A 25,256-nucleotide genomic window follows, 5' to 3' on the forward strand; every position below is an offset into this window, starting at 1 on the left:
GAACTCCGAACTAACTAGATCCCAGTCTGATTGAGCACCTATGGGACCTGCCTATTGTGTAGGTCTCCCTCATGCCACCAAAACAGCTCTGACCCTTTGGGGCATGGACACGGGATCTCTGGAGGTGTGATGTGGCACCAGGACATTGGCAGCAGATCCTTTGGGTCCTGTGGGTTATGGAATGGGGCCTCCATGGATCTGGCTCATTCCAGGGCATCCCACAGATGCTCAATGACATTGGGATCTGGTGAGTTTAGAGGCCAGGTCAACACCTCGGGATCTTTAGCATGCTACTTGAGCCATTTCTGAGCAGAATTTGCAGTATGGTGGGAGCATTGTCCTGCCAAGAGAGGCTCCCGCCATTGGGGAGTGCTGTACTGATAAAGGTTTCTTTAGCTTTTTTTCCTAAAATGAATTCCATTTAAATAACATATAGTTAACTACAGTATACCAAATATGATTTTACAAGGCATCACAAAAACACACAGCATTGTTCAATGTGTTCAATGATGGAGAGGATTAAAAATGGAAGCTAAGATTGTTTGTAAGATTGTTTCATCATTCAGAGCTGTGATGGATTTTAAAGGATTTTTTAAAAGGATTCTCAGACTTTAGCCTTTCAGGGATAATTTTCTCCTTTTTTCCAGTCTTGTCATATGGTGATCCTGGTACCTGTCAAATCTGAGGAAATAGATGAAGATTGAACCTCTGTTAGGGCATTTCTGGGTGCTGCCTGTTTTTGCTCTTCGGCTTCCATTACATCGAGTTGTCATTCTTTTTTATTGCGGCTCTGTATTGCTGCCTATAATTATCTCTGCTTCTCATTCATCTCCATCATCACCAGATCCATTCTTCAACAAGCCCAAGGACACAAGAGTGTGTCTGCTTTGACACTGCACCATGATCAATGAGAGATCAGTCAGGTCAGTCAGGCTCGGTCGGGAGTGAGGCGCTCCTCTGTGTCTGGGGTACAATTATATGACAGGGTGGATTATTTTCAGAAAATCATGCTGAAAATTTTCTGCACAGAGAAATTTAGAAGGAATGCAAAGAATCAACTTTTTACACAATGGTTTGTATTTTGTTTTTCACTGTTCAACCGCACAGTGGTTTCATCACCATGGATTTGCTGAAGCTCAGCAGTGCAGCCCCCAGTCATGAGGGATGTCTTTCTCTCTGTGATCTCTGTCCATCTATAGCAACCATTTCATCCCATAGGTGTAAAAGAGCAAAAGCTAAACTGCAGTGGCAAAAGACGACCACAGACAACGATACAGAACCAGCTGTCAGCAACACATCAGAAAACAAGATGAGGGGTCCTTGCTTGCACATGTACACACAGTACCACACCTCTTTCCAGTGATTAAACACAAGAACATTCATTCTAGCAACAATGCCAGTTACATTTCTCCACATTTTGTTGGTTTTAATGGATGATGAATTGCGTTTTTGTTTTCCAGTGAACATTTGTGCCTCAGGTATGCAAGGCTGGAAGATTTCCCACATGTGAACACATAGGATTATAAATCTAGTATTAGTTACATTGTGTTCCTCTTTCTGAGTCCAAGGGTAGACTTCAATGGTTTCGAAGTTGCCTGTGGGTTCACAATGTTCTCAGTGGCTGTAGATGTCAGAAAACACTACCAGGAAAAAACAACTCTACAGCTCTGAAATTATGATTTATACATCAAAAGTAGATTCAAATGATTCAGTGAGTAATGTTCGTTATATCATGACAATATTTTATTCTTCTCAGATGATGAAGTTAGCTTTAAATCCAAGCTTAACAAACTCAGGGTTCCCTTTTTCCCTTCAGCTCTCCTCAGCTTGCTCTCCTTTCTTTCAGTGGGATAATCACACAGAATAATTTGCACATGGCACTGGGAGCACCATCCATCTGTTGTTTTGACGATGTTGTGACTGAAGTGGTATTTCTGAGGGTGAAGAATGGTTCCTTTTCCTGTAGATCAATTATGTCCGTCAGCTATTTGCTGAAGGATTCTCCATGGAGCAGAGGGTTCTTGGTTGAGTATCAGTGTGACATTATAGATTGATTATAAATTACAATACTTGTATTGACAGCAGCCTGGTTTCTAATAAAGATCTGTTGAAAAGGAGCTGCTTCTAAATCCATATAATCATGGCTTTAGTGTTATTACATCAAACTGTGTCTGGATTGCACAAAAGTGGACTTTAGTGTGGAGCTGAATGCTTTAACAAATAACATTAATTGTGTTTATAGTGTGAAGAAAAATGTTGGGTGGAGTGGTGGAAATTAGTGATTTATTTCAGTGAGGGCACTGTGGGATATAGTTTACACAGTGACCAATAAACCTATAATCCTAGCGCCCATTGTTACCCCAAGATCAGGTCGATGGTGGCATTTCTCCTGCTTTCAGTGGCTCGGTCTAACCACCGTGGAGCGAACAGAGGGTGGGTTAATATTATCTGCCACCTGTAAAGTGTCAGTTTTCAGAGAGTGGCACTGCTAAAATTCTGAAAAGTTGATCTCTTGTCAACTTCAGGCACCTTCAGAGGCTGCACAAAAAGCTATTTGAGCTTGGAGAAGCTCAGCTCAGCCTGTGCTCAGTCTCACATGCTTCTTTTTTTTTTTTTTTGGTAACTAAAAAAAAAAAGGCTCATGCTCACAGAAAAGCAACCCCAATGGATCCAGCCCCTCCACCCCCATGACAAATTTGTCATACTCAACATTAAGTGCATCATTTGCATTGGTTTCTATGACAACCAGGAGATAGTGATACACACACAGTATGTAGCTGGGACCTGGACCCATGGTTGCAATTTGAGATGTAATGCTGTATTATTCTCATCCTGCAAACCTTATTTTACTGCAGTGACTAGTCTTCTGATGAAGTGAAATCCCTGTTAGCTCTACGTGTCTTTTCTCATCAGACACTCCTCTGACTCTCAGTCCCAGTCCCCAGTCATGAAATATGCGGCCCTCTGATGAGACAGTTTGCTCTAACACAATGTTTATTTTACAGAAAACCCTCCTTTACAGTTCAGATTTCACACAAAAAGGTAATTGAACCCATAAGCTTTACTGTAACAAGAAGAGCACAGCCAAGCTGGCAACTCTCTAACCTAGAGTCAAAGCTTTTAGCCAGGCTAATCATTATTCTTGTCGATCATTAATTTTGTCTTCATTTTGGTGTTTGTCCATTTTTTTAAAATGATCATGGCACTTTGAACTGTCCTCAACTTTAAACATAAAAAAGATAAACAAAAATTACAGTTCTCTCATGGCTGGGCAATGGAATGGTTCTTAATCCCAAGTGTAGGCTTTGTCATGATGGTAATTAGCATGTCTGAGACATTTTGCAACTAGTATTTATCTGATCCAGCACATCCACTTCTAGAAACAGCATCTCTCTGAAGCTTGTGCATTTGATAAATAGACTTGTACAGTGAGTACCCTAGAGGATAATCCTAATGATCTGTTATGATCCACTGATATCTGTAGCTCCAGTCACCAAATACTGACTTTCTCATCGCTTCAGCTGGTACACAAAAATCTATCCTTCTTTCTTTCCATTCTCATTTCTCCCACAGTCATCTCTTCTCATGAATAACATTAGGTGAAGTACACTATTAAGGGCTTCATGATCAGCCCTTACCAATGTACTTTACTTAATATTATTGCCAGCCACCATTTGTGCTTTGTCAAGATCTTGAAATCCACTGTAGCTAGTTATTCATCTTTTCTTTGTGGCATCACCTAATTCTTGTAGAATGAGTGAGTCATGATTCAACCTCTGCAAATAGCCTCGTAGCCTCAATTCACACAGCTTGAATTGAGTAGAGATGTGTGAATACACTTATATGCTTTGTTTTACACGGGCTTTCATGGCTTATGTTTTTTTCTTTTTTACAAGTCAAAGTCATTGCATGTGATACATGTTCTGAATTCATCAAGTTATGAATCATGTATCAGGATCTTTATAGATTTCATTGTCTACAGAAAGAGACATGTGGGGAGATACAGTTCCAACATCTGATTCATTCAAGCTCAGAGTGGTGCTGTTATACACAGGGTAAACCACTCAGGCCTGTGCTGGCATTGTTATGGATAAATGTACTGTCAATATGTCTGAGCCCTAGACCAGAGGTGACTGACACACTCCCCCATATACTGAACACGCTAATTGCTTGGCCTGCTGTATGTGCTTTATAATAATTGTTCTTACTGGCTGCTAAAAGAGAGACTGGATAACTGAGACTATGACACAACATGTGACTTAGCCATTGGTGTAAAATATAAAGTACAAAGTTTATAATTCTATTCCATTACATTTCAGAAGGAAATATTGTCCATTTCCTTCACCGTATTTATTTCACTGTTAAAGCTGCATTTAAAAAACATATGATAAACCAATAAAATAAACTGCACAGTAAAAAATTAAACCAGTGGTCTAAGACCACTTTTAAAAAGCAGCGTCTAGTCACATTTCAGATTCCAGAGGTGTTATCATTTGTATTCAAGGCCCAATAAAGTATTCAATATTTCACTAAAATAGCAAAGATTATATTAAAGTCCAAAGGAATCACATCTTTTTCCACTGATTAAACACAAAAACATAAAGTCTAACATCAATTAAAGCTGAATTTCCCCCCTTTTTACTGGTTTTAATGAACTGCATTTTTGTTTACAAGTCAACCATTGGGGCTTGGGGAGTACTATGGCATATGTGAGAAGAGTTGCAAAAAGCCTTCTGTGGCTCCAGAGGGAGACGGAAGAAGTCTGATAAATCATCTGGGCCTAAAGGACTACAAGTTTGAAAAAGGAGTTAGAAAGAAGTGAACTTGCGAGACCTCTGCAGCCTTCTCCTCATCTCCATTTGAAGCTAGCAGCTCAAGGCTACATTAGCCACTAATAGAATAACACACCTGCAGCCTCTGATGGCTGTTGAGGTGCATTGTGAATAATGTAGACACCAGTATCTTTTATCACAAACACTGATATCACAATTTAATAACATAACATACTTTGATACATTCTTTATTGGATAATACTTACACGCTTTATTTAAGAGGCTAAATAGGTTTTCTAATGGAGTAAAATTTTAACTGCAGTATTGTTACTTTTAAGTAAAAGATCTATGTGCTTCTTGCACCATTAGCCTCAGCCAACTGATCCATCAGCACAGCGTAGGCACTTCACTTGTGCACAGCAGGTACCAGCTAATGCTCCAGCAATCATGAGCCAAGATGAGCATGTGAATTTAACACTTCACCTCAGACTCACCACCCATTTACACTGAGGTTATTGCTGGTGATTACTCTTCTCCACTGAGAGACGGCCATTAAAGCAGGATCACCTGCAGCATATAGATAGTTCACCCACAATTTAATTGATACTGTAAAACACTGATATTGAATGCTTGCTTTTACACCCCAGCAGAGGACTAATTAATAAGGCTGTCTGTTCAAAGTAATTGAGTTGAGAACATGACATTTTTTCAGAGATGTTGCATCTTGAAGTTAATGAATCTATCAGTATTTTTGTCACACTTTTCATATAGGAGCAGTTTGATTGTTTCTTGACACTGATGATGTTATTTGCACAGGCCATGTCTATTTCACTCTGCTTTCATCAGCTGAGAAACAGTGTCACTGCATGTCATGGATACATACATAATATTCTGTATTCTCTGATATAGCATCTCTGGGGACATTGAATCCATATTAGCTCCAATGAATAAAACATTTATAGAACAGAAGCTTAAAAGGATGCTGCTTTTCGTTTTTCTGAAAAGGATGTTAGTGGAAATAAATAACCGATGAGTGTTGTCATGTGCCTTAATTCATTAAGGGAGTGTGAATTGATTGGTTCCATTATAGCAAATTGCTGCTGGCAAACACAGACCATCATTAACTCTGAGTTTGAAGTTAGCAGATGAAATATTTTTAATGTTGTTAGCTTGAAACTGCCATTTAATAATTCACTAATTCACTGCTTTTCTTCTTAGACGTCTCTGTAAAATGTCTTGCTGGTCCTTGGGTTCTGGGTGGAAATCAATTCCTTTTCCACCATCCTTTCAAAGCGATCCATCTGTGGTTGCCGCGGAAACGTTCACATGAAACAACACCCAGAGGTATTTCTGAATGTTAATTTGCCTGAGACTGAGGCCAGAATCCATCATTGTCCTAACTAAGCTACTTACTCCTGCCTCTGTTTTCCAACCATCCATCTTAAATAAGGGTGGTCCTGTTGCATAAGAAACCAGCGAAAAGATGGATTTTATCTCTGCTAGAATCAACCCGGTCAGACGCAGAACATGAGTTTCTTCTGAGGATAAGATGCATAAAAGTAAAGCGTCAATGGCCTGTATTTGTGGGCTTGAGCAGTTACATGTATATTAGATTTACAGCGTCACTGGAAAAAAATATACATAGGGCAAAAGTATTGAAAAACCTGTAAGGGTGATAATAAATGACACATGGACACCAGTACAAATTGTAGTAATATAAAATAATGTCTCAAAAGCCATGTTTTGTTTTCCACAGGTGATGCTCAGTGTGGACATGATGCTCCGTCCTGCAGTTTTGTCCCAGTGTCACGCAGTTCGCTGATGGATGGATGATAGCTGACAGCAAGGCAGACAACATGTCAGAGCTTGTGTTTGGAACAGGAGGAAGCAGCAACGTGTCAGACCGAAGGTTGTGAGGTTGCATCTGAATGCTACATGATTCAGGATTCAGGATCTTGAGCCAACCTGGCCACAGCAGGGAAAGCAACCCACGGCTGACCCTGTTGATTTGGCAAAATCTTTTCTACGCACACTGGAGCGTGCTGGAAAATGTGCTGATGCCTGGGAGCTTGAGTGACTCATCTGAGTTTACAAATGAAGTGAGTAAGTAAATAAATGAGATTAAATCTTGGCCCTTCACTCAACAGCTTACTTACAGGTGGTCAGCACGAAGTTGTTAGAGCTTCTCTGGGATCCATGTGCCTCTCCTGTGCACATGGATCCTTCATTAGAACTGACAGCAACCACCAGGTGATATAACAGGTACAATGGCTCAGAAAAAAAACAGGGGGGAAGAGGTAAGGCATGAGGAGCATACATCTACATGTTATATAAAGTTAAATGTGTCAGGAGTCAGTCACTGTGTCATGCCTAGTGAGGGGCTTTTTATTTATTGGTCGGTATTGGTCATTACTACATGAATCGTAGCTCTGAATAAACAATTGGTGACAGTGGTCCTGTCTGCCTATTCTCTGTGGCATGACTCATTCTTGAATTGTTTGAATGAGCTTGAACCTGTACTGACTCTCTAAACCTTTAACATGATTTGATTTTGATTCTGTGGTTTTTATGATAATGATACAAAATCATAACACAAGAGGACAGACGCAGACAAGCGCTAAAAAAAAAAAAAGTAATACTACAAAATACATTAGTGCCATCAACAAAGACTGAAAAGACTAAAAAAGTTTTTCTGTCATGGGAGTGAGTTCTATTTATGCATTGTTTGAAAGTAAGTTGGATTGAATTTGGTACTTTTGGGTCAACACAAACTGTCTTTTTGCCTAGTGTCTATTAAAACAGTTACATGTATCAATACTTAGTAATAAGTTTTTATACAAGGTGTATGGGATCTTTGTTGTTGTGGTCAGTATCAACCAAAAGTGGTCCAAGGACGGACAACCGGTGAAACAGTGACAGAGTCATGGGCACCCAAGGTTTACTGAGGGGAGTTAGGGACAGCCCCTCTAGTCTGCTACTGTAGCAGCAACTGATGAAAACATTTCATCTGATTTAACTGGTTAACATTTTGGCATTATTCTTGGAACTTGCTGGTCCTGATTCCAGTGGTTTTAGCTTCTGAATCACTCAGGGATCACATTAACTGTGTAGCACGTTCAGTGAACAAATTACTGAACATACACTGTGCCCTCACAGTGAAAAGATCTAGTGCAGGTATTCCTTTGTACAAACGTTGTACGTTCGGTGAATGAATTACTGAACATGCACTGCTCCCTCCGATCTTGTTAGTGAGTGTATCTCTACGAAAGAATCGATAACCTGAATCACTCACTCACTCACTTTTGAACAAATCAGGAATGAGATACCACAATACCGCAATGTTCTGCTGGGTCCTGGATGTTACCTCGACATGTACCACCCACCTGAACATTGTTGGAGACCAGGTGCACCCATTCATGTCACTGGTACTCCTTGATGGCAGCGGCCCCTTTCAGCAGGACTATAATGCATCCTGCCACACTGCAAAAGTTGATCAAGAATGGTTTGAGCAACATGAAGAATTCTATTCTCCAGGTCTCAGCCTGATCCATCTGCAGGATGTCACATCCATGAAGGCCCCACCTCACTTACAGTGACTTAAAGGATCTGATGCTAACATCTTGGTGCCAGTTACCAGAGGACATCCTTCAGAGGTCTGTGGAGTCCATGCCATCGACATGTCAGCGCTGTCAGGCACAAGGAGGACCTCCACAATATTACATATTTATTAGTGTTTAGCTTAAAGATGCTTTATTTCTGGTCACAAATAAAATTAAGATGAAAAATTTGATACCCAAACTATCAGTGTGGAGCTGAAATTTTGCAGGTAAATAGGAAAGGTGAAGTGATTCATCTGTTCCTGGAAGTTAGTTAGATGGTTATTCAACTTTAGAAAATAGCTGAAAAATATGATATAATCATGTAATTTGTTAAATGAATAGTAAGAGGGGCTACATGGAAATCAGTTTAATTTGACAAAAGTGATTTACGGTGACTGTGTTGGGACCCAGAGGTTCATAAAGAAACAGTCAATAATAATGGATGTCCCAGGCATCCACAGTAATGTCAGCCCGCCTTCACTTTTGAAAACCTGACACTGAACTAACATTACACACTAATTAAAGCTCTAACAGTGTGTACACAGACAACACTGTTTTTCCTATGACCCCACTGAATTGATCCTGCTAAATTGAATTCTGCTCCCTTGTAGCAGACAATGGTTTCACTACACGCTACGCAAGCCACGTTACAGAGAGATTAATGCAAACACACAGGTCACTGCCTGTTTTGAAGGCAGGCGGATTCGGCTGCATGTGCAGACTTTTAGAAGGACGATCAATGCTGCCTAAAGGTTATTTGTCAGTGAGCCTCCTGATTATGCAGTGATTGCGAATAGATTGCCGGGGCGCTGCTGCCTCCTTCCATACCTTCGCTCCGCAATCCTTTTCTGCAGTGAAGTGTGAAAATTAAAGTGAATGTGGAGGAGGAGTCCCTCACTGAGGGTGGGAGAGGGGTGGGAGAGGAGGAGGAGAAAGAGGAAGATACCAGCAACACAAGCAGATAGAGCGCTGTGGAAGGACAGAGGCTTCAGTGTAAAAAGAGTATGAGCATGTTGACAGAGTAGGTCTGCTGGGAGTGTCGTTCCTGATCTGAGCAGAGTGCTGAAGCTTTGGATACTGTCCACACATCATCTGCCTGGTAGGTTTTTATCACACTGCATCTGCCTGATCTGCATGCTGATCCTGCTGCATGTGCAGAATAAAAATGTCTGAAAGAATCTATAGAATATTTGCAATTTGAATTTATGATATACAATTCAGAATTTTCCTGTTTTTAACCATTTGAACACAGGATGCAGAGATGTCATTGCTTCTTGACTGATATCTAAAGTTTGGTTGTTAATCTTCCCACCCAAATTGAGACAGATGAATATTTGATATCATGCATCTGACTCCAGCTCTGTGTCGCTTTATCTGTTCCTGCTCATCAGCCTCTCCTGTCAAAATGAAGATGTTTCCCCACAGTGTCTGGTTTAGACTGTGCCACATCCCCATCACCATCCTCCTCCACCTCCACCTCCATCTCTCTTGCAGCTTCATTACTCATTGTTTTGTTTCCGAAGATTCTAATCATACCCTCACATCCATCACTCCGAGTTCAGCCAAAGTCTTGAAATTCCACAACCTGTCAGGTCGCATGCTCGCTCTGTTACCAGCTCATAAAGCTGCTGTGGATCTATCCCTGTTTTCTTTGATCCACCCCCACCTCCCCATGAGACTGTTGCACATGCTCTGCTCTTGGGTCCTGATATCTTACTGCAGTCGGAAGATTTGATATCAGTCCAGATTGTCGTCCTTGGTGGGGAAAAAAGGGGGGGGGGGGGGGATTCAGCCACACCATAAAAGAGGCTGCTGAAGTCAGGCTTGGAAATAGAGCAATGAAGAAAATTCCTCTGCAGCAACAACCAGCTGATGCTATAACCCTTCCTCTTTATAAGGCTAATAAGTACACATTCTCATTTATTTTATATCCTCTTTAAAGTGTCATTCATTTACCATACGACTGTGATAAGTATATCCTCTTCATTTTGCTCTTAGTCACGATTCTGATTATGCAGATAGACTGGCAGCAGGGTTTATACTCAAAGGATGTTGAAAGTTTAATAATGTTTAATAATTAATTTCCAGCTGGCTATTGCTGAAATTTGAGGAATGGAGGCATAAAAGCCTGAAGATGACTTAAAATAATGTCACAACATATCAGTATTTAAAATCTGCGTTTTATATCCCTCTCCTCTCCTGCTTCATATTCTCTGGTTAGACAACAGCCAAAATAAAATCTAATCTACAAGTAGCTTTGTTGCAGTCTTAGCGCTGCAATATCATTTCAGCTCTACAAATTTCACAAGCAATCACACACTTGTTCTGCCACAGATATGAGGAGTTCATTAATAATGCAGCATGGTTAATTCAGGGTAGGATAATAAGCAACCTTGAGTCATGCTTCTTTTCAGATCAAGCTGCTTTCTTGCTTTAGGGTGATTCCATTAAAAAAAAGCATTTCTTGTCTCTGTTTTTTCATCTCAAAACACCGTGACGGTTGTAGCTTGAGCTTGACACAGCAATGTTATCAAATGTGTGGGTTGTTTTCTTTTTCCAGCTTCTTTTATGACTGGAAATTGCAACCACAACACAAATTCAGTGGCAGAACTCCAAGAAGATAATAGTTACATTATGGATGAAAATGCCTATATTAGATAGTATCTTAATTTGGGTCTTGTTTAGAGACAAAAACATCGAAAGTGCCATCTCTGTCTGCAGTCCACTGCTTGAAGGTGATATAACATGGATTTCTTTCTATACAGATTCCCTTTTAGGAGATGTCGGTTGTTAATGAAGTAAACATGGCAGATAAATTAGAATGTCTTCATTTTTTTCAGAAATTGACATGAAGAGCTGATTAAAAAATACACTTGAACCAAATGCAATGCATCTATTTCCAGCTGCGGCATGGCAGTTTGCCTGTGATCTGGCCTCTTTGTGATATCAGATGTGTCGATGCCTGCGCTGACAAGGAGTACTTGCAGTATTTTGAATAATATAGGAAGTGTAGTACTAATGTGAAAGTTTTAAATTCTCAACTTTCAATTCAATCCAGTTGATCAGCCCTGTATCCCAGAAATTATGCTTATGTACTACTAAGTCGTCTCCTAAATTCTGCTATGAATGAACTCCACAGAAACCAACAACTTTTTGACAGACAACAGCCTGATACTGGCATCAAATCTCAGCAAAGAAAATAACCAACGACACAGGATTTGCAGACCCAGCTGCTCATTAAACACAGTTCAATATGTTGATCCAGAAATAAATGAAGTGATGGACAGATGGGACTCAATTTAGTGTTTGGAGACATTGTCTCTTGTGTGTGTGTATGTGTGTCTTCACTATGACTCATCAACTTCACCATCAAGAGCAGCTCTGTACTTTCAAGCCCCAATTTTGCACCACTCACCATTCAGGAGTACGACAGTTTGACAAGCCTGAGAGTGCAGGTCAGACGTCACTGCAGACATCACAGTATGAGTGCAACACGCCACAGCACAACACTCTTAAACGACACTGCCTTCGGTCAGAAATTGTCAGAGATGAACCACCGTTCACCATAAACAGGTGATCACTTGTGATGTGTTAGTAACTAAAAGCAGAGGTCCCTCAGCAGAGATGGACTTCTGCTCTTTTCATTTTCACTCAGTGAGCTTAACGAGATGACAGCACTCAGACATCTCTGGGTTTAACACAGAATTCTTTGGATTAGAGAGGAGAGGAGCTGAAAACTTCAGTTTATATTTGAAGCCAACAAATGAATATAGTGTATACATGAATAAATGGCAGCAAAGCATTAAATTCTCATTTCAAAGATAACCTCCCTTTTCCCTCGCTTTGACTCTGACAGCAAATGACAGAAGGGTGTAAAGTAAGACATGAATAAATCATTACCATTTAAATAATGTTTCTATTTAAAGTGAAATTTAAACATATGGATCTACTGCACTGCAACCATAGTTGTAATTAGACACTGAGTATATTCCCAGTACACATCTGAGAGAAGGTCGCCAGCCAATTAAAACCAGCTTCTCATTCTTGTCTTATTAGTATGTGTGACATGACTCCACTGGGGATTAATTGGATAAAGAAATTTTCTGGTGCATACAGCCTTGTCAACTTTTTTAGTAAAATTTGAAAAGTTGCAAAGACAAACTCGTCATTAAACCCCTCTGAGTGAGCTCCTTTGTCATCATGTCAGCACTGACCACCAGTGCATGAACACTGGGAGATAGTATTCTCAGTTGATGTGATATTTCCACCCAGTAGACATGGTAAAACAGTCAGATGTTTTATGATAGTGGCTATAATTTGCTTGACACATGTCTCCTCTTTTCTCCCATTCCAGACCTGCAAAAATGTCTGATTTCGAGGATTTCACCAAGCCAGGAGGGCCAGCCAATGTATCTGAAAGCTACCAGCTGAACCCCACCAGCGTGATCGTGTCGGTGGTCTTCTCCCTCATCTTCCTGCTGGGTACCATAGGCAACAGCCTGGTGCTGGCCGTGTTGCTGCGGAGCGGACAGGTTGGATACAACACGACCAACCTGTTCATACTCAACCTGAGCGTGGCTGACTTCTTCTTCATCATCTTCTGCGTCCCTTTCCAAGCCACCATCTACTCCCTAGAGGGATGGGTGTTTGGCTCCTTCATGTGCAAAGTGGTGCACTTCTTCATCAACCTCACCATGTACGCCAGCAGCTTCACACTCGCCGCCGTCTCTGTTGACAGGTATGTGACTTGGTAAACACATTATAGTATTTTCTCATTTCAGCCTGCCCAGCAGTAGGTATGTGATGTTTGAGACATTCACACTTCAACGCAAAACATTTGGGTTTAAATTTACCTGGAGAAAATTATTGTAAACAGATGAGAGTCGATGTTGTTGTGCTGCTTTTCAAAATGGCCACATTTCTCACAAAGCCCTTTGCTTTGCTTTGAAGGATTACTCCTTCAGGGGCTGCAACTAATTAATCTGTCAGCTATTTTTATAATCAACCAGCTAATTGTTAAGTCTATTAAAACATCCCAGTATCAAAAGTCCTCAGAGCCTATGGAGACATCTTCAAATCACTTGTTTTATTCAATCAACAGTCCCAAATCCATGCAGCAAATATTCACATTTATGAAGGTGGGACCAGAGTGTGTTTGACATATTTGCTTAATGAATTACTTCTAATGATGATTAATATTCCTTGGATTAATTGGTTATCTCATAGCTTTACTTAAATGTCGGAAATGTTTAGGTTGAGGTCTGGGTCAGGAGGAAAATGTTCCGATATTCCTCCTTTTCCCCTTAGCATTAATTTATGGTCTCAAAATCTAAATCGCTCACTCAAATGACTAATTCATGCACTCATATGCCTGTAAATCCTTCCCTCAAATTAATTCATACTTTCCCTTGAATCAATATTCATGGAGATGGATTACTAATTGCCCCCTCAGATAACTTAATTCATTCCTTCAAATTAAAAGCTGGAGTCATCACCTTTACTCCTTTCGTCTTTGTCTTCTCTTCCCTCTCATGATGTATTTTTGTCATCCAAGTTCATAAAAACTGTTTCAAGGTCCCAGTGCTATAAAGTAACACCTGCAGTCCTCCAGTGAGAAAAAGTTCACGAAACACTCAGTAATACAGTGGCACAAATTATTAATCCAATAGAATGAATTATAATGTTCAAGGGTGTGAATCACTAAAGGAAGAAAAGGAGTAGCATTTTAAGCACGCAGAGTAATAATTTGAAGGAGGAGGTCTGAACATAACTTTCCTGCTGTTTTGTGCCATAAAAGGAATCCAGCAGATTTTCTAGCAGAATCATTAAATGCAACACAAAGACTGTTTGAAACACTTAACTCAAAATGAGGATGTATAATAAATTCCTGTTGCTCACCATTAATAAATGATCAGGTCCCTATGACTTTAAATATGCCAGCTAAATGTTGCATTCAGTTACACTGAAAAACAACATGTCAGACCCCAGCATTTGCCTCTGAAAGCAGAACAGCATATATTCTGACAGAAATATGAAACAATTTTTTTTTCTATCAAATTCATCATCAAATGTTAACAGCTACATGTTTTTGAATGATCTACTGATTTTTATGTCGCATTCACAAGCGATGGAGTGAAAGATGAGGTTTCCATCCAAATACCAAAAACATCTAGCAGGTGACAATTGACAGATCGGGGAGGATAGGTAGATAAAGTCATGTTGAGATAATCATTTGCAAATGATTACTATATAATCTAATAAAAATGAAATAAAACAGAAGCCTTACGTTCAACGCCCCTCACTTGCAAATGTGACACACTGGATCATCATCAGTACTGCATTAGTTAAACTAAAGTGTTGCTGCTTATTAACAGGAATCACACTGATGTCTTCTTATTAGTAACGAACAGTTTACAACAACAACATTATTATTAGTCTCTACATGCTCTGGTTTCTTTGATTTTCCTTTATCTCACAGTGTCATGGTTAGGTGCATTTAATTTTTTCTCATCTGCAGAAAGAAAAAAAACAACAACTCTGGGAACACTGAGAACAGCACAACTCCAGAGGTAGACAGTAATGGAATTAATCAAAGACCCATAAGACCTTACAGAGACTCTGAATCTGTAATTGAATATCTTATGAAACAATCATGCATTATCCCTGGCTGAAAATTATATCCCTCACAGAGTAAGCTCTAAGCCATCATTATAGCTGTTGGGCAACATTATCAGCCTAGTCAATATGGACAGAGTCGGTGCGCAGCTGCCCTCTGTAGCGGCAGACCTCCTCTGCTCACACCTCCTGTGTTTACACTTTAGAGGATTCAATAGATTTTTTAATCTAGCCAGCCAGACGTTTCCTCCTCAGTCTGTAAAAGAGCAGGAACATCTGAGTCGGGAGGTTAATAAATTTCTGCTGTTTTCGTCCTCAGTTCCTGTAAAGAAAAAAAAAAACACCTAGCAGCTTACAGTTACACTTTAGACCAGGAATCCCCAGCAGGGATTAAATCACAGTTCAGCCTGAGTGAACAGCACACACACACATACACATACACTCCTTTAATGGAAAGTACTTGCTGCTTGCAGTGTACTACCCCGAGGAGGCAGTTTATATGTTTACTGTAATTTTATGTTAGAGAACTACCCACTGTGAAAATGACTCTATATAAAACAAAACAATTCCATGTTATTGCTACTAATTTGCACTTGTTTGAGAACAAATACTTGAGATCTGGTGAGTGCATATAGCTAAAGTAACAGTACCTAAAAACATGATAATAGATGATGCAGAGTTGCACATGCAGTCTTCAACACCTGACAATGAAGGAATGAATATAGATATTTTTTTAACCCTTCTGCTTAAATATGTATGTGTTGTGGCTGCAGTTATAAATTTGCAGGTCTAGTCTAAATTCAGACACAAATCCAATGTGATCAGTGTGAGATCTATGCAGACATTTGGGGAGAAAATACTAAGACAGCTCATCTCATTCAACATGTTTCCCAGTCTGCTTTTCTACAGTTCAGTGGTCTCTGAATCACCAAAACATAATATGGAATCCCAACAAGAAACAGAAAAAACATCTTTTCAGCCATCAACAGACTGTCTATTAGGTCAGTCTTTCATAAAAAATCTGACAATTCTAGCCCAGCATGGAGAGTAATGTCTGAGTACTTGATGTCACTTAAGCCACTGAGCTTCCATATGTGACAAGTAGGTTCAATATATCTGTTTTTTTTCCCCTTTCATGTTGAATGTTAAGTGTCTTTGGCCCCATTTCAGTGAGATTTCAAAGACCAGAGAGGCTGTTTTCTCTGTTTCTGGAGAGCTGGCTGAAGTGTCCTGTAAAAGCAGAGCGGGGAGGACATGGATTTGCAGCTTTTACCTAGAATCCTCACCCTGGGCAAAGGAAACTGCAACACCTCAAATCTATCCATCAGAGAACATTAGCTCATGGAGCTGCATGTTGAAAATGGCAAATACAGCTGTAAATGTTCAAAAATGAGCAAAAGAGTATATGTGGGAGAAAGAAACAGTGTGTGGTGTCATATAATTGAAAGAGATTGATGCCACAAAAACCTCAGGCTCCTCTCTCATGATAGCACGTGGGTATGCTGGGATTTGTGCTTTTATCGCCTACCTGCTCAGCAACATCACAAAAAAAGAGAGCAAAACACAAGGCACAGTCATGTTCTGTGTTATTGTCAAGGTTTTACCAAGCCATGCGTGCAAGATCGGATCCTATTGAAAAGCCTGAAAAAAAAAGTGTCTGTTACATATTTCCCTAAGGTGATTTTTATTCAATAAAACATACAAAACAGCTGCAGTGCGAATGAACACAGAACCTCTGGTGTGAGCTTTGATGCTCGCAATAGTAAGTGCGGAGGTGGCAGCACCCTCGGTAGATAATCCCGTCATATAATTAAATTGTTGGTGAAGTTTCCAAAATCAATTCTCACGTTCCCTTCACTTATGCAGTGCTCACTATGTTTTATATGTCAGATGAAACCAGTTTTGAATAAGTTTAGCTTGTGAACCACTATGGAAATGGAAATTTAGACTTTAATATTACCATAATGATGGAATTGGTAGAATAATCAATAATTAGTCCCTCCTGGCCTATAATTAGCATGCTGTACCACTCTGGCTCAGCATGTCAGAATTCATGTGGTTTGGATCACATGGCCTATTATTATCATTTTTTCCCTTGTAGGTATCTGGCCATTCGCTACCCACTCCGCTCCAGGGAGTTACGAACCCCTTGCAATGCAGTGGTTGCCATGGTGATCATCTGGGGTCTCTCCTTGGTCTTTGCGGGCCCCTATCTCAGCTACTACGACCTGATTGATTATGCCAACAGTACCGTGTGCATCCCCGGCTGGGAGGAGCAGAACCGGAAGGTGCTGGACACGTGCACCTTCCTGTTCGGCTACGTCATCCCCGTGCTGATCGTGAGCCTCTCGTACACCCGAACCATCAAGTACCTGTGGACAGCCGTCGACCCTCTGGATGGCATGTCAGAGTCCAAGAGGGCCAAACGCAAAGTCACCAAAATGATCATCATTGTCACCGTACTTTTCTGCATATGCTGGCTTCCGTACCACGTGGTGATCCTGTGCTACCTGTACGGAGACTTCCCGTTCAATCAGACCACCTATGCCTTCAGGCTCCTCTCCCACTGCATGGCCTACGCCAACTCCTGCGTCAACCCCATTGTGTACGCCCTTGTGTCCAAGCACTTCCGCAAAGGCTTCAAGAAAGTGTTCAGCTGCATCCTTAGTAAAAATGGCAGAAATAAAGTTCACGTGGTTCACGTGGCCAACACTGTGCCTGGGTTTGAAGCAGGCTCCACGGAGGTGTCGCAGATGAACGAGGAGAACATACGACAGAATGAATGTGAAATGATTAACAGGCCGATCGCAGAGCCAAGAGAAGCCACAGTGACACTGAATTTGCCCTTTCAGCGGCAGACTTGACAAGTGATTCAGCTTTGCTGGCAGGCTTAGCACAGATCGCCTTTTGTAACAGACATTGCAGCTAATATCCTTAAAGATAAAAAGTGTTAATGTCTAATCACGATATTCACATTTTTTTGGAAAGACAAATGGTAGGTGATAAAAGGATTCATGCACATTTACACAGATAATACATCTTTTTTTTTAGTTAGTAGAAATATTTAGAACAGAAGGAAAAGGTTTTACTAAAAGTGAAAAATTCTCAGTGTTTCCTCTTTCCACCGTTTGCCTTAACCATAGCTTGCATTTTGGTATTTATCTGTTTTTGTTTTTTCAGTATCTGAAAATCCACATTATTCTAGCACTTTTTCAGAACAGCACAGAATGTGTCTCATAATGTGACAGTATGTTTCACCTGTTCCCTTTTCAAGTAGCCCCAAAGATGTTCAAAGGTTGGCAACTGTGCAAGGAAATCCACGCGAGTCAGCACCATTTACTGTTCGTTCGAGTTCAGACAGGGCTTGTGTAGCTCATGCATTTAAGTCAGAAGGAATGACATTCATCAGCATTCATGCTTCTCCTCTGCTGATGTGAGATCCATCCTGTGCAACACGTCAACAGGCCAGTTGTCACCACATCGCAGTATTTCCAACACCGTGTATGACTCTAAGTCCAGCTGCAGCCATAATCTTCAGTCTGATCAAACTTTTTTGAACCTAATAGTCTGTTATCAAGGTTGTAGTTTTTCTAAGTCTGTTCTGTTTGTTTTGTATCTTGCATGCAGATGCTGTTCTGTCTTGTCAAGATATTACTGATATATTGAATTATATATGTTTTACTCTTTCAGAAAATTCTTCTCAAACATCATATTCAGATATATTTCAGTTTAAAAGTTGGACTGAATACATTCTGGTGTAGGAGGTTCAAGAATCAGGTATTAAAAGGTATGAATTTAGTAAAAAAGAGAACTTCATTCGCTTTTGATAAATAATAGAAACAAACAGTTATCAACAGAAGACTTGAGTCTTTTTGGAAACCACTCGAAAACTGGCGCATTTTATTGCTTTACTCGTATTTTGCAATGATTGTATTCATGGCATGTTTCTCTTTGATGTTTCTCTCTTTAAATGTTATATATTTAAATGACTACATTGATCAATTGAAGAGTTGTGTATTTGAAAAAAGTGTGTGTTTAAAAATTGAACTGATTGTGAACTGATTATGATCATTTACTTTGTTTCTGAAAAACAAATGAAAGCAGATCCTCAGTATCTTTCTCTCTCTCTGTTTTGCTGTAAGCTTGTGTCCTACCTCAGAGCTGTAAAAAGAAAAATCTTCACGCCTTTTGGTTGTTCCTCTTTTGATTGTGTAAGATTTTCCTCAATTTTCCTCTCGAGAGACTAATTTCCAAACAGAACATTCTTATTTGCACTGACAAATATTCCTCCAGTGTGTTTACTGTGCCCTGTGCATCTACGGTGTACTATATCCTTAAGTGTGTTTGTTCTCAGAATGTCAAGTTTTCAAATGTAATAGCCTGTAGATTTTCTCATACATGTATGTATATATACACATATATAGATATAGATATATTTAAATAGATATTCATTAAAAATGTTTTAGAACACAATGTAATACACATTTTAATGACCAAATAAAAATATTTTCTGCCATCAGGTTTTATGGAGGTTTAATTTAACTCACAATGCACATATTTGTCACCAGATAGATAGATAGATCAATATTAAAAAATCATGAGCAGCAGCAGTGTCTCAGCCAGCACTGTCTAAGATCTAAACATCTCTGAATTTTTCTTGTGCCTTGGAGAATTAGAGGTTTTCCCACTTTCCCACCCACATGCAGTCCAGGAAACAGCATGAAACCACCAAAGGGTTTCACTACAGGCAGCAATAGGTCGCCCTCCTTATTAGCTGCTTGATATTCACATGGAGGCAGAAATGTCAGAGATAGAAATCCCAAAACAAATAAAGCAAAAACTCTTTGCATGATTAGACACCCTTAAAGCTTAGTGAGAAAATACATTCACTATCCACTTTTTTGGGTACACCTGTAGAATCTAATGCAATCCAGTACAACTGATCTGCCATATAGAGTACTTTCTATAATGCCTATAATGTTTGGTTTTTGTTGACACTGTCTTTGAAGTGTTAATTGAACTCTATGTCTGAGTATTTAGGTTGTAGTGAGTGGTGGTGTTGCACTGAACTTTAAGCTTATATCCATGTACTGATGAACATTGCATAACATTTTATATGATGAGACTGTTTGGTCCAAGCAACATTCTAACAGGTTTAAAACAATGATCTGCAGACACCTCAGATGGCTTCCTGGATTTTGAGTTATCGGTTCACTATGCTGTGTACATTCCCAGAGGCAATTTTTAGGTGGGTGGTTGGTCACATATGATCATCACTCCCCAGTCTCTGCTGCACTGAGCTTGAGGCTTGTAGGGAGTGATAAGGTCAAAGCATAGAAGTTAAATATAAACAGTTTATTCACATAATGTATTCCTTGTGTGTGCTTGCAGACTGAAATGCACAATTTTGATATTTGCTGTTTTTTTTAAACAACTGGACGACTGATTAATCTACTAACATGGAAAAGTCAAGGTAATGCTCTACATCTATTCCCAAAAGACAATAAATACCAGAAAATATATTGTATACATTTGCCTCTTACTGTATGTTTATACACAATGCAGCTTTTTGTTGCTGCTGTTTTCTGCTGCAGAAGTAAGAGATGGCATTAATGAACACACGCAGCACAACACAGCAGATCCCCAAGAGACTGCTATTGCTGTGGGAGGTGAGAAAAGAGCCGGCAGCATTGCGGGTCATGCTGCACTTTAAAGAAGGCACTAATGAATAAATTAGACTGTTGTTGTCATAAAAGAAGCAGACTAAATTGACATTAGGTAATGATGTCCTAACTTTTCAACTTCTTCCTTTAATTGGATCTCTGTCTGCACAGCAGGGCAAAAGAGAGAAGAAAGGAATCAACACAGCAGGATGTTGTACAAACAAATGTAACCATGCAGCATACAGTGCATGAGCAAAGTTTTGGTTGCAGAAATGGGCTGGGTGACCTAAGTGACAAATTCATCAGAGGTGTAAGGTGGACCAAGACAATGAAGGCATGTATTATAACCGTAAGATGTATCTTCTCTTAGTCCTTAATGGAAAACCAGAGAACAGGACACTTTAGTAATCCATTCATCAGCTACACATAAAAAGTTGCCCCAGGAACAAGCATCATTCATCAGTGTAAAAGACAGCACGTGCTAATGCCTCTCACACATTTCCACCAATGTGTCTACAAGCCCATGGAGTCCTGAGTGTCCCATTATAACAATTAAACACTTTTTTTTTTAGAGGTTAATCAATCATCCGAGTTCTCAATTGCTTAATCACATTTTATGAAACCCAGCAAACACCATATCATTTCATTTCATACTTTCAAATTTCCCCTCTGTATGAGCAGTCTGTTATCCTGCTCTGATGCGCATTTAAAGATATTTGATATGTACATTTAATTTCTGTGCGAAAGCGATGAGAAATTGATATAATTTTTGGAGAAAATGAGCCGTGCTTGTGCGCAGTGCACCGAGAATCATGATTTGTATTTAACAACTCATTTGAATTCATACGACTGAGGAAAACTGTAAAGCGTATCACCGAAGTGTCTTTAAAGTCACGGCTGCTAAACTTTGGAGTTCTCTCCTTTTATTGTGAAGCACTTTGTGATGTCTGATCTAGACAAGTGCTGCATATATGAATACATTTTACTTATTCTTACTACAGAGAGCAGCATTAGTGTCAAAGAGGTCTTGTTGAATTACCATCTTGCATATACTGCTCTTTACGGTGAGATTACGTAAGATACAACCAGCAGGATCCCTTAAGATTACTAAAAAAAAAATAAAGATAAAACTCGTGAAACAACACTAAGTATGACAATATACAGACAGTAGTATATCAACAAAACATGACAGAAAACAGAAATTCAATTACAATCACGTATCAAGTATCTGTTTTGAAATCTCTTCAAGCTTCATTTTCTCGCAATCACAAAAGAATGATTTTATGATCTCAACCCAAGACTCTCTCCCTATGATTCTCACATCATCTACTTTAATGAGCAATCTCTGCCGGTTATGTCTCCTGACACATTTGACATCAGCAGATAACTAACAGACAATTTATGCCTTCATGCAGCTGTAACCAAATATAAAGTCACTTTAATTAATATCCCTGGTTGTCAACAGTTATAGACAGAATATAGACAGAATTATACATAAAGAGATTTAGAAAAGATTTCTAACAAATTTCCAAAAGGTGGTAGAAAACCACATCACAGGAGGAAAAAAGTCTCAAGCAGAGGCTGCTGTTTGTTTTCTGATCACGCATGATTTACATATCAGAACCATGTGTTTTGTGTTATTTAATGCACACAAAAATATGCATTATTCTGGTTAATTGCCTTAACCATTACTGTTACAGCAAAGGTAAATTAAGGATGAAAATTTAATTGACAGTGATTCAGCTGACGTAAAAAGACGCACTGATCCACACCAACAAGAAGTCCATTATCAGGGAAGTTGGATGTGCTGCCGCTGAGGGAACAAAGCTTTTACTGAAACACACATCTCACACTTAAGTGACTAAATGTGTACCTACAAAGTGGGGTTAGAGAGTGGGTGTTCTCTTTTTTTTGTGAATGTTAATGCCTTATGTGATGTAGCCCAGGAAATTATGGCTGTTAGGTTGGAAGTGATTGTAGGAAATTTATACTTACATCACTGATAACCTTGACAGGGTCTGTGTTAGTGCTATGGTTGCTCTGGAAACCACTCTGCAGTTTATTATAGAGATCATTTAAGGGCATAGGGGCAGCTGCTATTTTTGACCAGTTTTGCTGAAAAAATGATGGCTTGAAACTCTCTAAAAAACATTTGTTTAAGAAGTAATGTTTTGTAAATGCTCCTTTATGTTCTGCAAGTACATGCATGTGTACTGTACAGACACACACATCTACTTAACAGCTAAAATTAGATTTAAGGAAGATGTGTGGAGTGGACACAGGGGATGATGGGAAGGTTTGAGTGATCAAGTTCTTCTGGACTGACTATATTAAGCTGCAGGAGAGGAAATTAGATTTCTCAGTTTAGTTACACCTGGCTGATTCCCCTACCAGACATGAATCCTTTGTTGACAAAGGGTGAAAATCTATTGTGTTTAAAAGTGGTGAGGGTTCGATGAAAGACTGAGTCAACCTATGGCAACTAATAATCCAAGACCTTAGGCAATGAAAGAAACCTTGGAGGAAGTAATTCAAAGACCTCTCCAAGACCTCTTTGTAGGAGTATCTATATGGCATAAGGAGAAATTTGAAGTTGTTTCATATGACCAAGGTTGTTTTTTTGTTGTTTTTTTTTTTGCTGACAGACCTATACATAAGACGCAGGAATCTAAGATCAGTTTATCAGTATGCAGTATCAGTGTGTAGCTGGTATGTTACTGAGAATAGTCCAAAACACAAACTGGGTTCACACACCTAAATGAATTAGATATTTTCATTTATTTGGTTTACACTGTTGAGTGAACGCTGGGGAAAATACACCATGCCTTCTTCAACATGCAAAAGTCTGTTAGAGTCATGGTTGGCTCCTTTTAGCTTTTCACCAGCAATCATTGTCAATCAACTAACTACCAACAGGTGTGCCAACTGGCTACCTGTGATCAGATCAGGTGTGCCTCATTAAAAACCTTGCAAGGACTCCTCCCAACTCTAAATTCCATGTTTAACAACCAACAGATGAAACTATACATTCACGGAAATATATGCAGTAGGATAGAAGCTCTAAACATGAGCATTATGATCAATTCCAAAAAAGAAAAAAATTAAACCACTATGGACAATAATAAAAAACTACACAATGAATGAAATGAATGAAAATGTCAGGGAAACCTTTATAAGTCATTGTAAGACAAAAGTTGGTTTAAGAAAATGTTCACAAGTTGTTACAGGAAAGGAAACAGGTTGAATTCCTCATTTAAATTAGCAGCAGACATAGGTGATTAATGCTAAAATCCAACCAGTTTCTCACTGAATTGGTGGTCTTTCTTGATCACCACCCTTTCGATACCAACACACTCTAATTGGGAAGCACAGTGCTTGCTGTCTCTTCAAACAGTGAACAACAAGGGAGGTAAAATCAACATGTCTGATGGATGACTTATTCTTTCTGTTAATTGGCAAAAAGTGTTTCCCACATAGATTTCGAATTCTTGACTTGATATGAAAATAATCACCTGAAAAAATAGTCTTGTTTTGGTAACATTGTCACAGGCACTACAATTTATACAATGAAAACAGCCTTTGATAAAAGAGTTTGATTGTTGGAAAGAGATGGGGATGTCTTATCGGTAAATAGAGTTTAAAGACTAAAAGCACATATTTTTTACAAATGATTTCATCTTTGAGCTAGCTTCCCTGTAAGTGAGCACATAATTAACAGGATATGGCTTCTTTTGTTTGTTTCTCTTGAGGTTTCAGATGTCTCTACTATGGATACTGATCTGTGATACTAATACCCTACTAGTATGTATACAACGGTGGTTTTTCCAAATGAATGACATAATTTCAAGACATTAAAAAAAAACGAAAATGCATACTAATATACACCGATTGGCCATAACACTAAAACCACTGTCAGCTGATGTGATAACATCCATCATCTTGTTACAATACAATGTTCTGCTGAGGAACCATGTGTCCTTCATTCATCTGATTGTTACTTTGACAACTACCACCCATCCAGACATTGTTTTAGACCAAGCACACACCCCCAATGGCAACAACACTCCCCAATGTCAGGGGCCTCCCCCAGCAGGATAATGCTCTCACCACACCACAAAAACTGCTCAGAAATGTCTCTTTTTCGTGTTTCATGAATCATGAAACACGTGTTTCAAGAGCCCCAGGTGCTGACCTGGCCTCCAGACTCCCCAGATCCCTATCTGACCTGACCCAGCATCTGTGGGATGATCCTGAACAAGTCAGATCCATGGAGGTCCCATCCTGCAACCAATAGGACCCAAAGGATCTGCTGCCAGTATCCTGGTGTCAGACACTACAGGAGATCTTCGGAGATCCCATGTCTAAGCCCTAACTGTTTTGCCAGTAGGAAGGGGACGTATGCAATATTAGGCAGGTCCCAAAGGTACTGAATCAGATTGGGGAGTTTAGAGCCCAGGTCAACAGCTTTGGCTCTTTGTCATATTCCTCAAAACATTTCTGAGCAGTTTTTGTGATGTGGTGGGAACATTATCCTGCTAGGGAAGGCCCCTGACATTGGGGAGTGTTGTTGCTATTGGAGGGGTGTGTGCTTGGTTTGTGACAATATT

General features: G+C 39.6%; 1 protein-coding gene across 1 annotated transcript; it reads left to right on the forward strand.

Annotated features, from left to right (window-relative positions):
• Positions 1-9,343: 9,343 nt before the first annotated feature.
• On the forward strand, positions 9,344-20,492 carry galr2b (galanin receptor 2b). The gene is made up of 3 exons (XM_018704990.2): positions 9,344-9,470; positions 12,726-13,109; positions 17,088-20,492. The coding sequence occupies exons 2-3, from the start codon at positions 12,736-12,738 to the stop codon at positions 17,848-17,850; spliced, it is 1,137 nt and encodes a 378-aa protein (XP_018560506.1). The 5' UTR covers positions 9,344-9,470; positions 12,726-12,735; the 3' UTR covers positions 17,851-20,492.
• The last annotated feature ends 4,764 nt before the right edge of the window (positions 20,493-25,256 follow it).

The sequence above is a fragment of the Lates calcarifer genome, linkage group LG11 (assembly GCF_001640805.2).
Source record: "Lates calcarifer isolate ASB-BC8 linkage group LG11, TLL_Latcal_v3, whole genome shotgun sequence".
Taxonomy (NCBI): Eukaryota; Metazoa; Chordata; class Actinopteri; family Centropomidae; genus Lates; species Lates calcarifer.

Bases quoted from the DNA above. Each gene is read 5' to 3' on its own strand.
- galr2b (XM_018704990.2), top strand. From the start codon at position 12,736: ATGTCTGATTTCGAGGATTTCACCAAGCCAGGAGGGCCAGCCAATGTA. The intron at 13,110-17,087 runs GTATGTGACTTG...TTTCCCTTGTAG, and splicing joins GCCGCCGTCTCTGTTGACAG to GTATCTGGCCATTCGCTACC.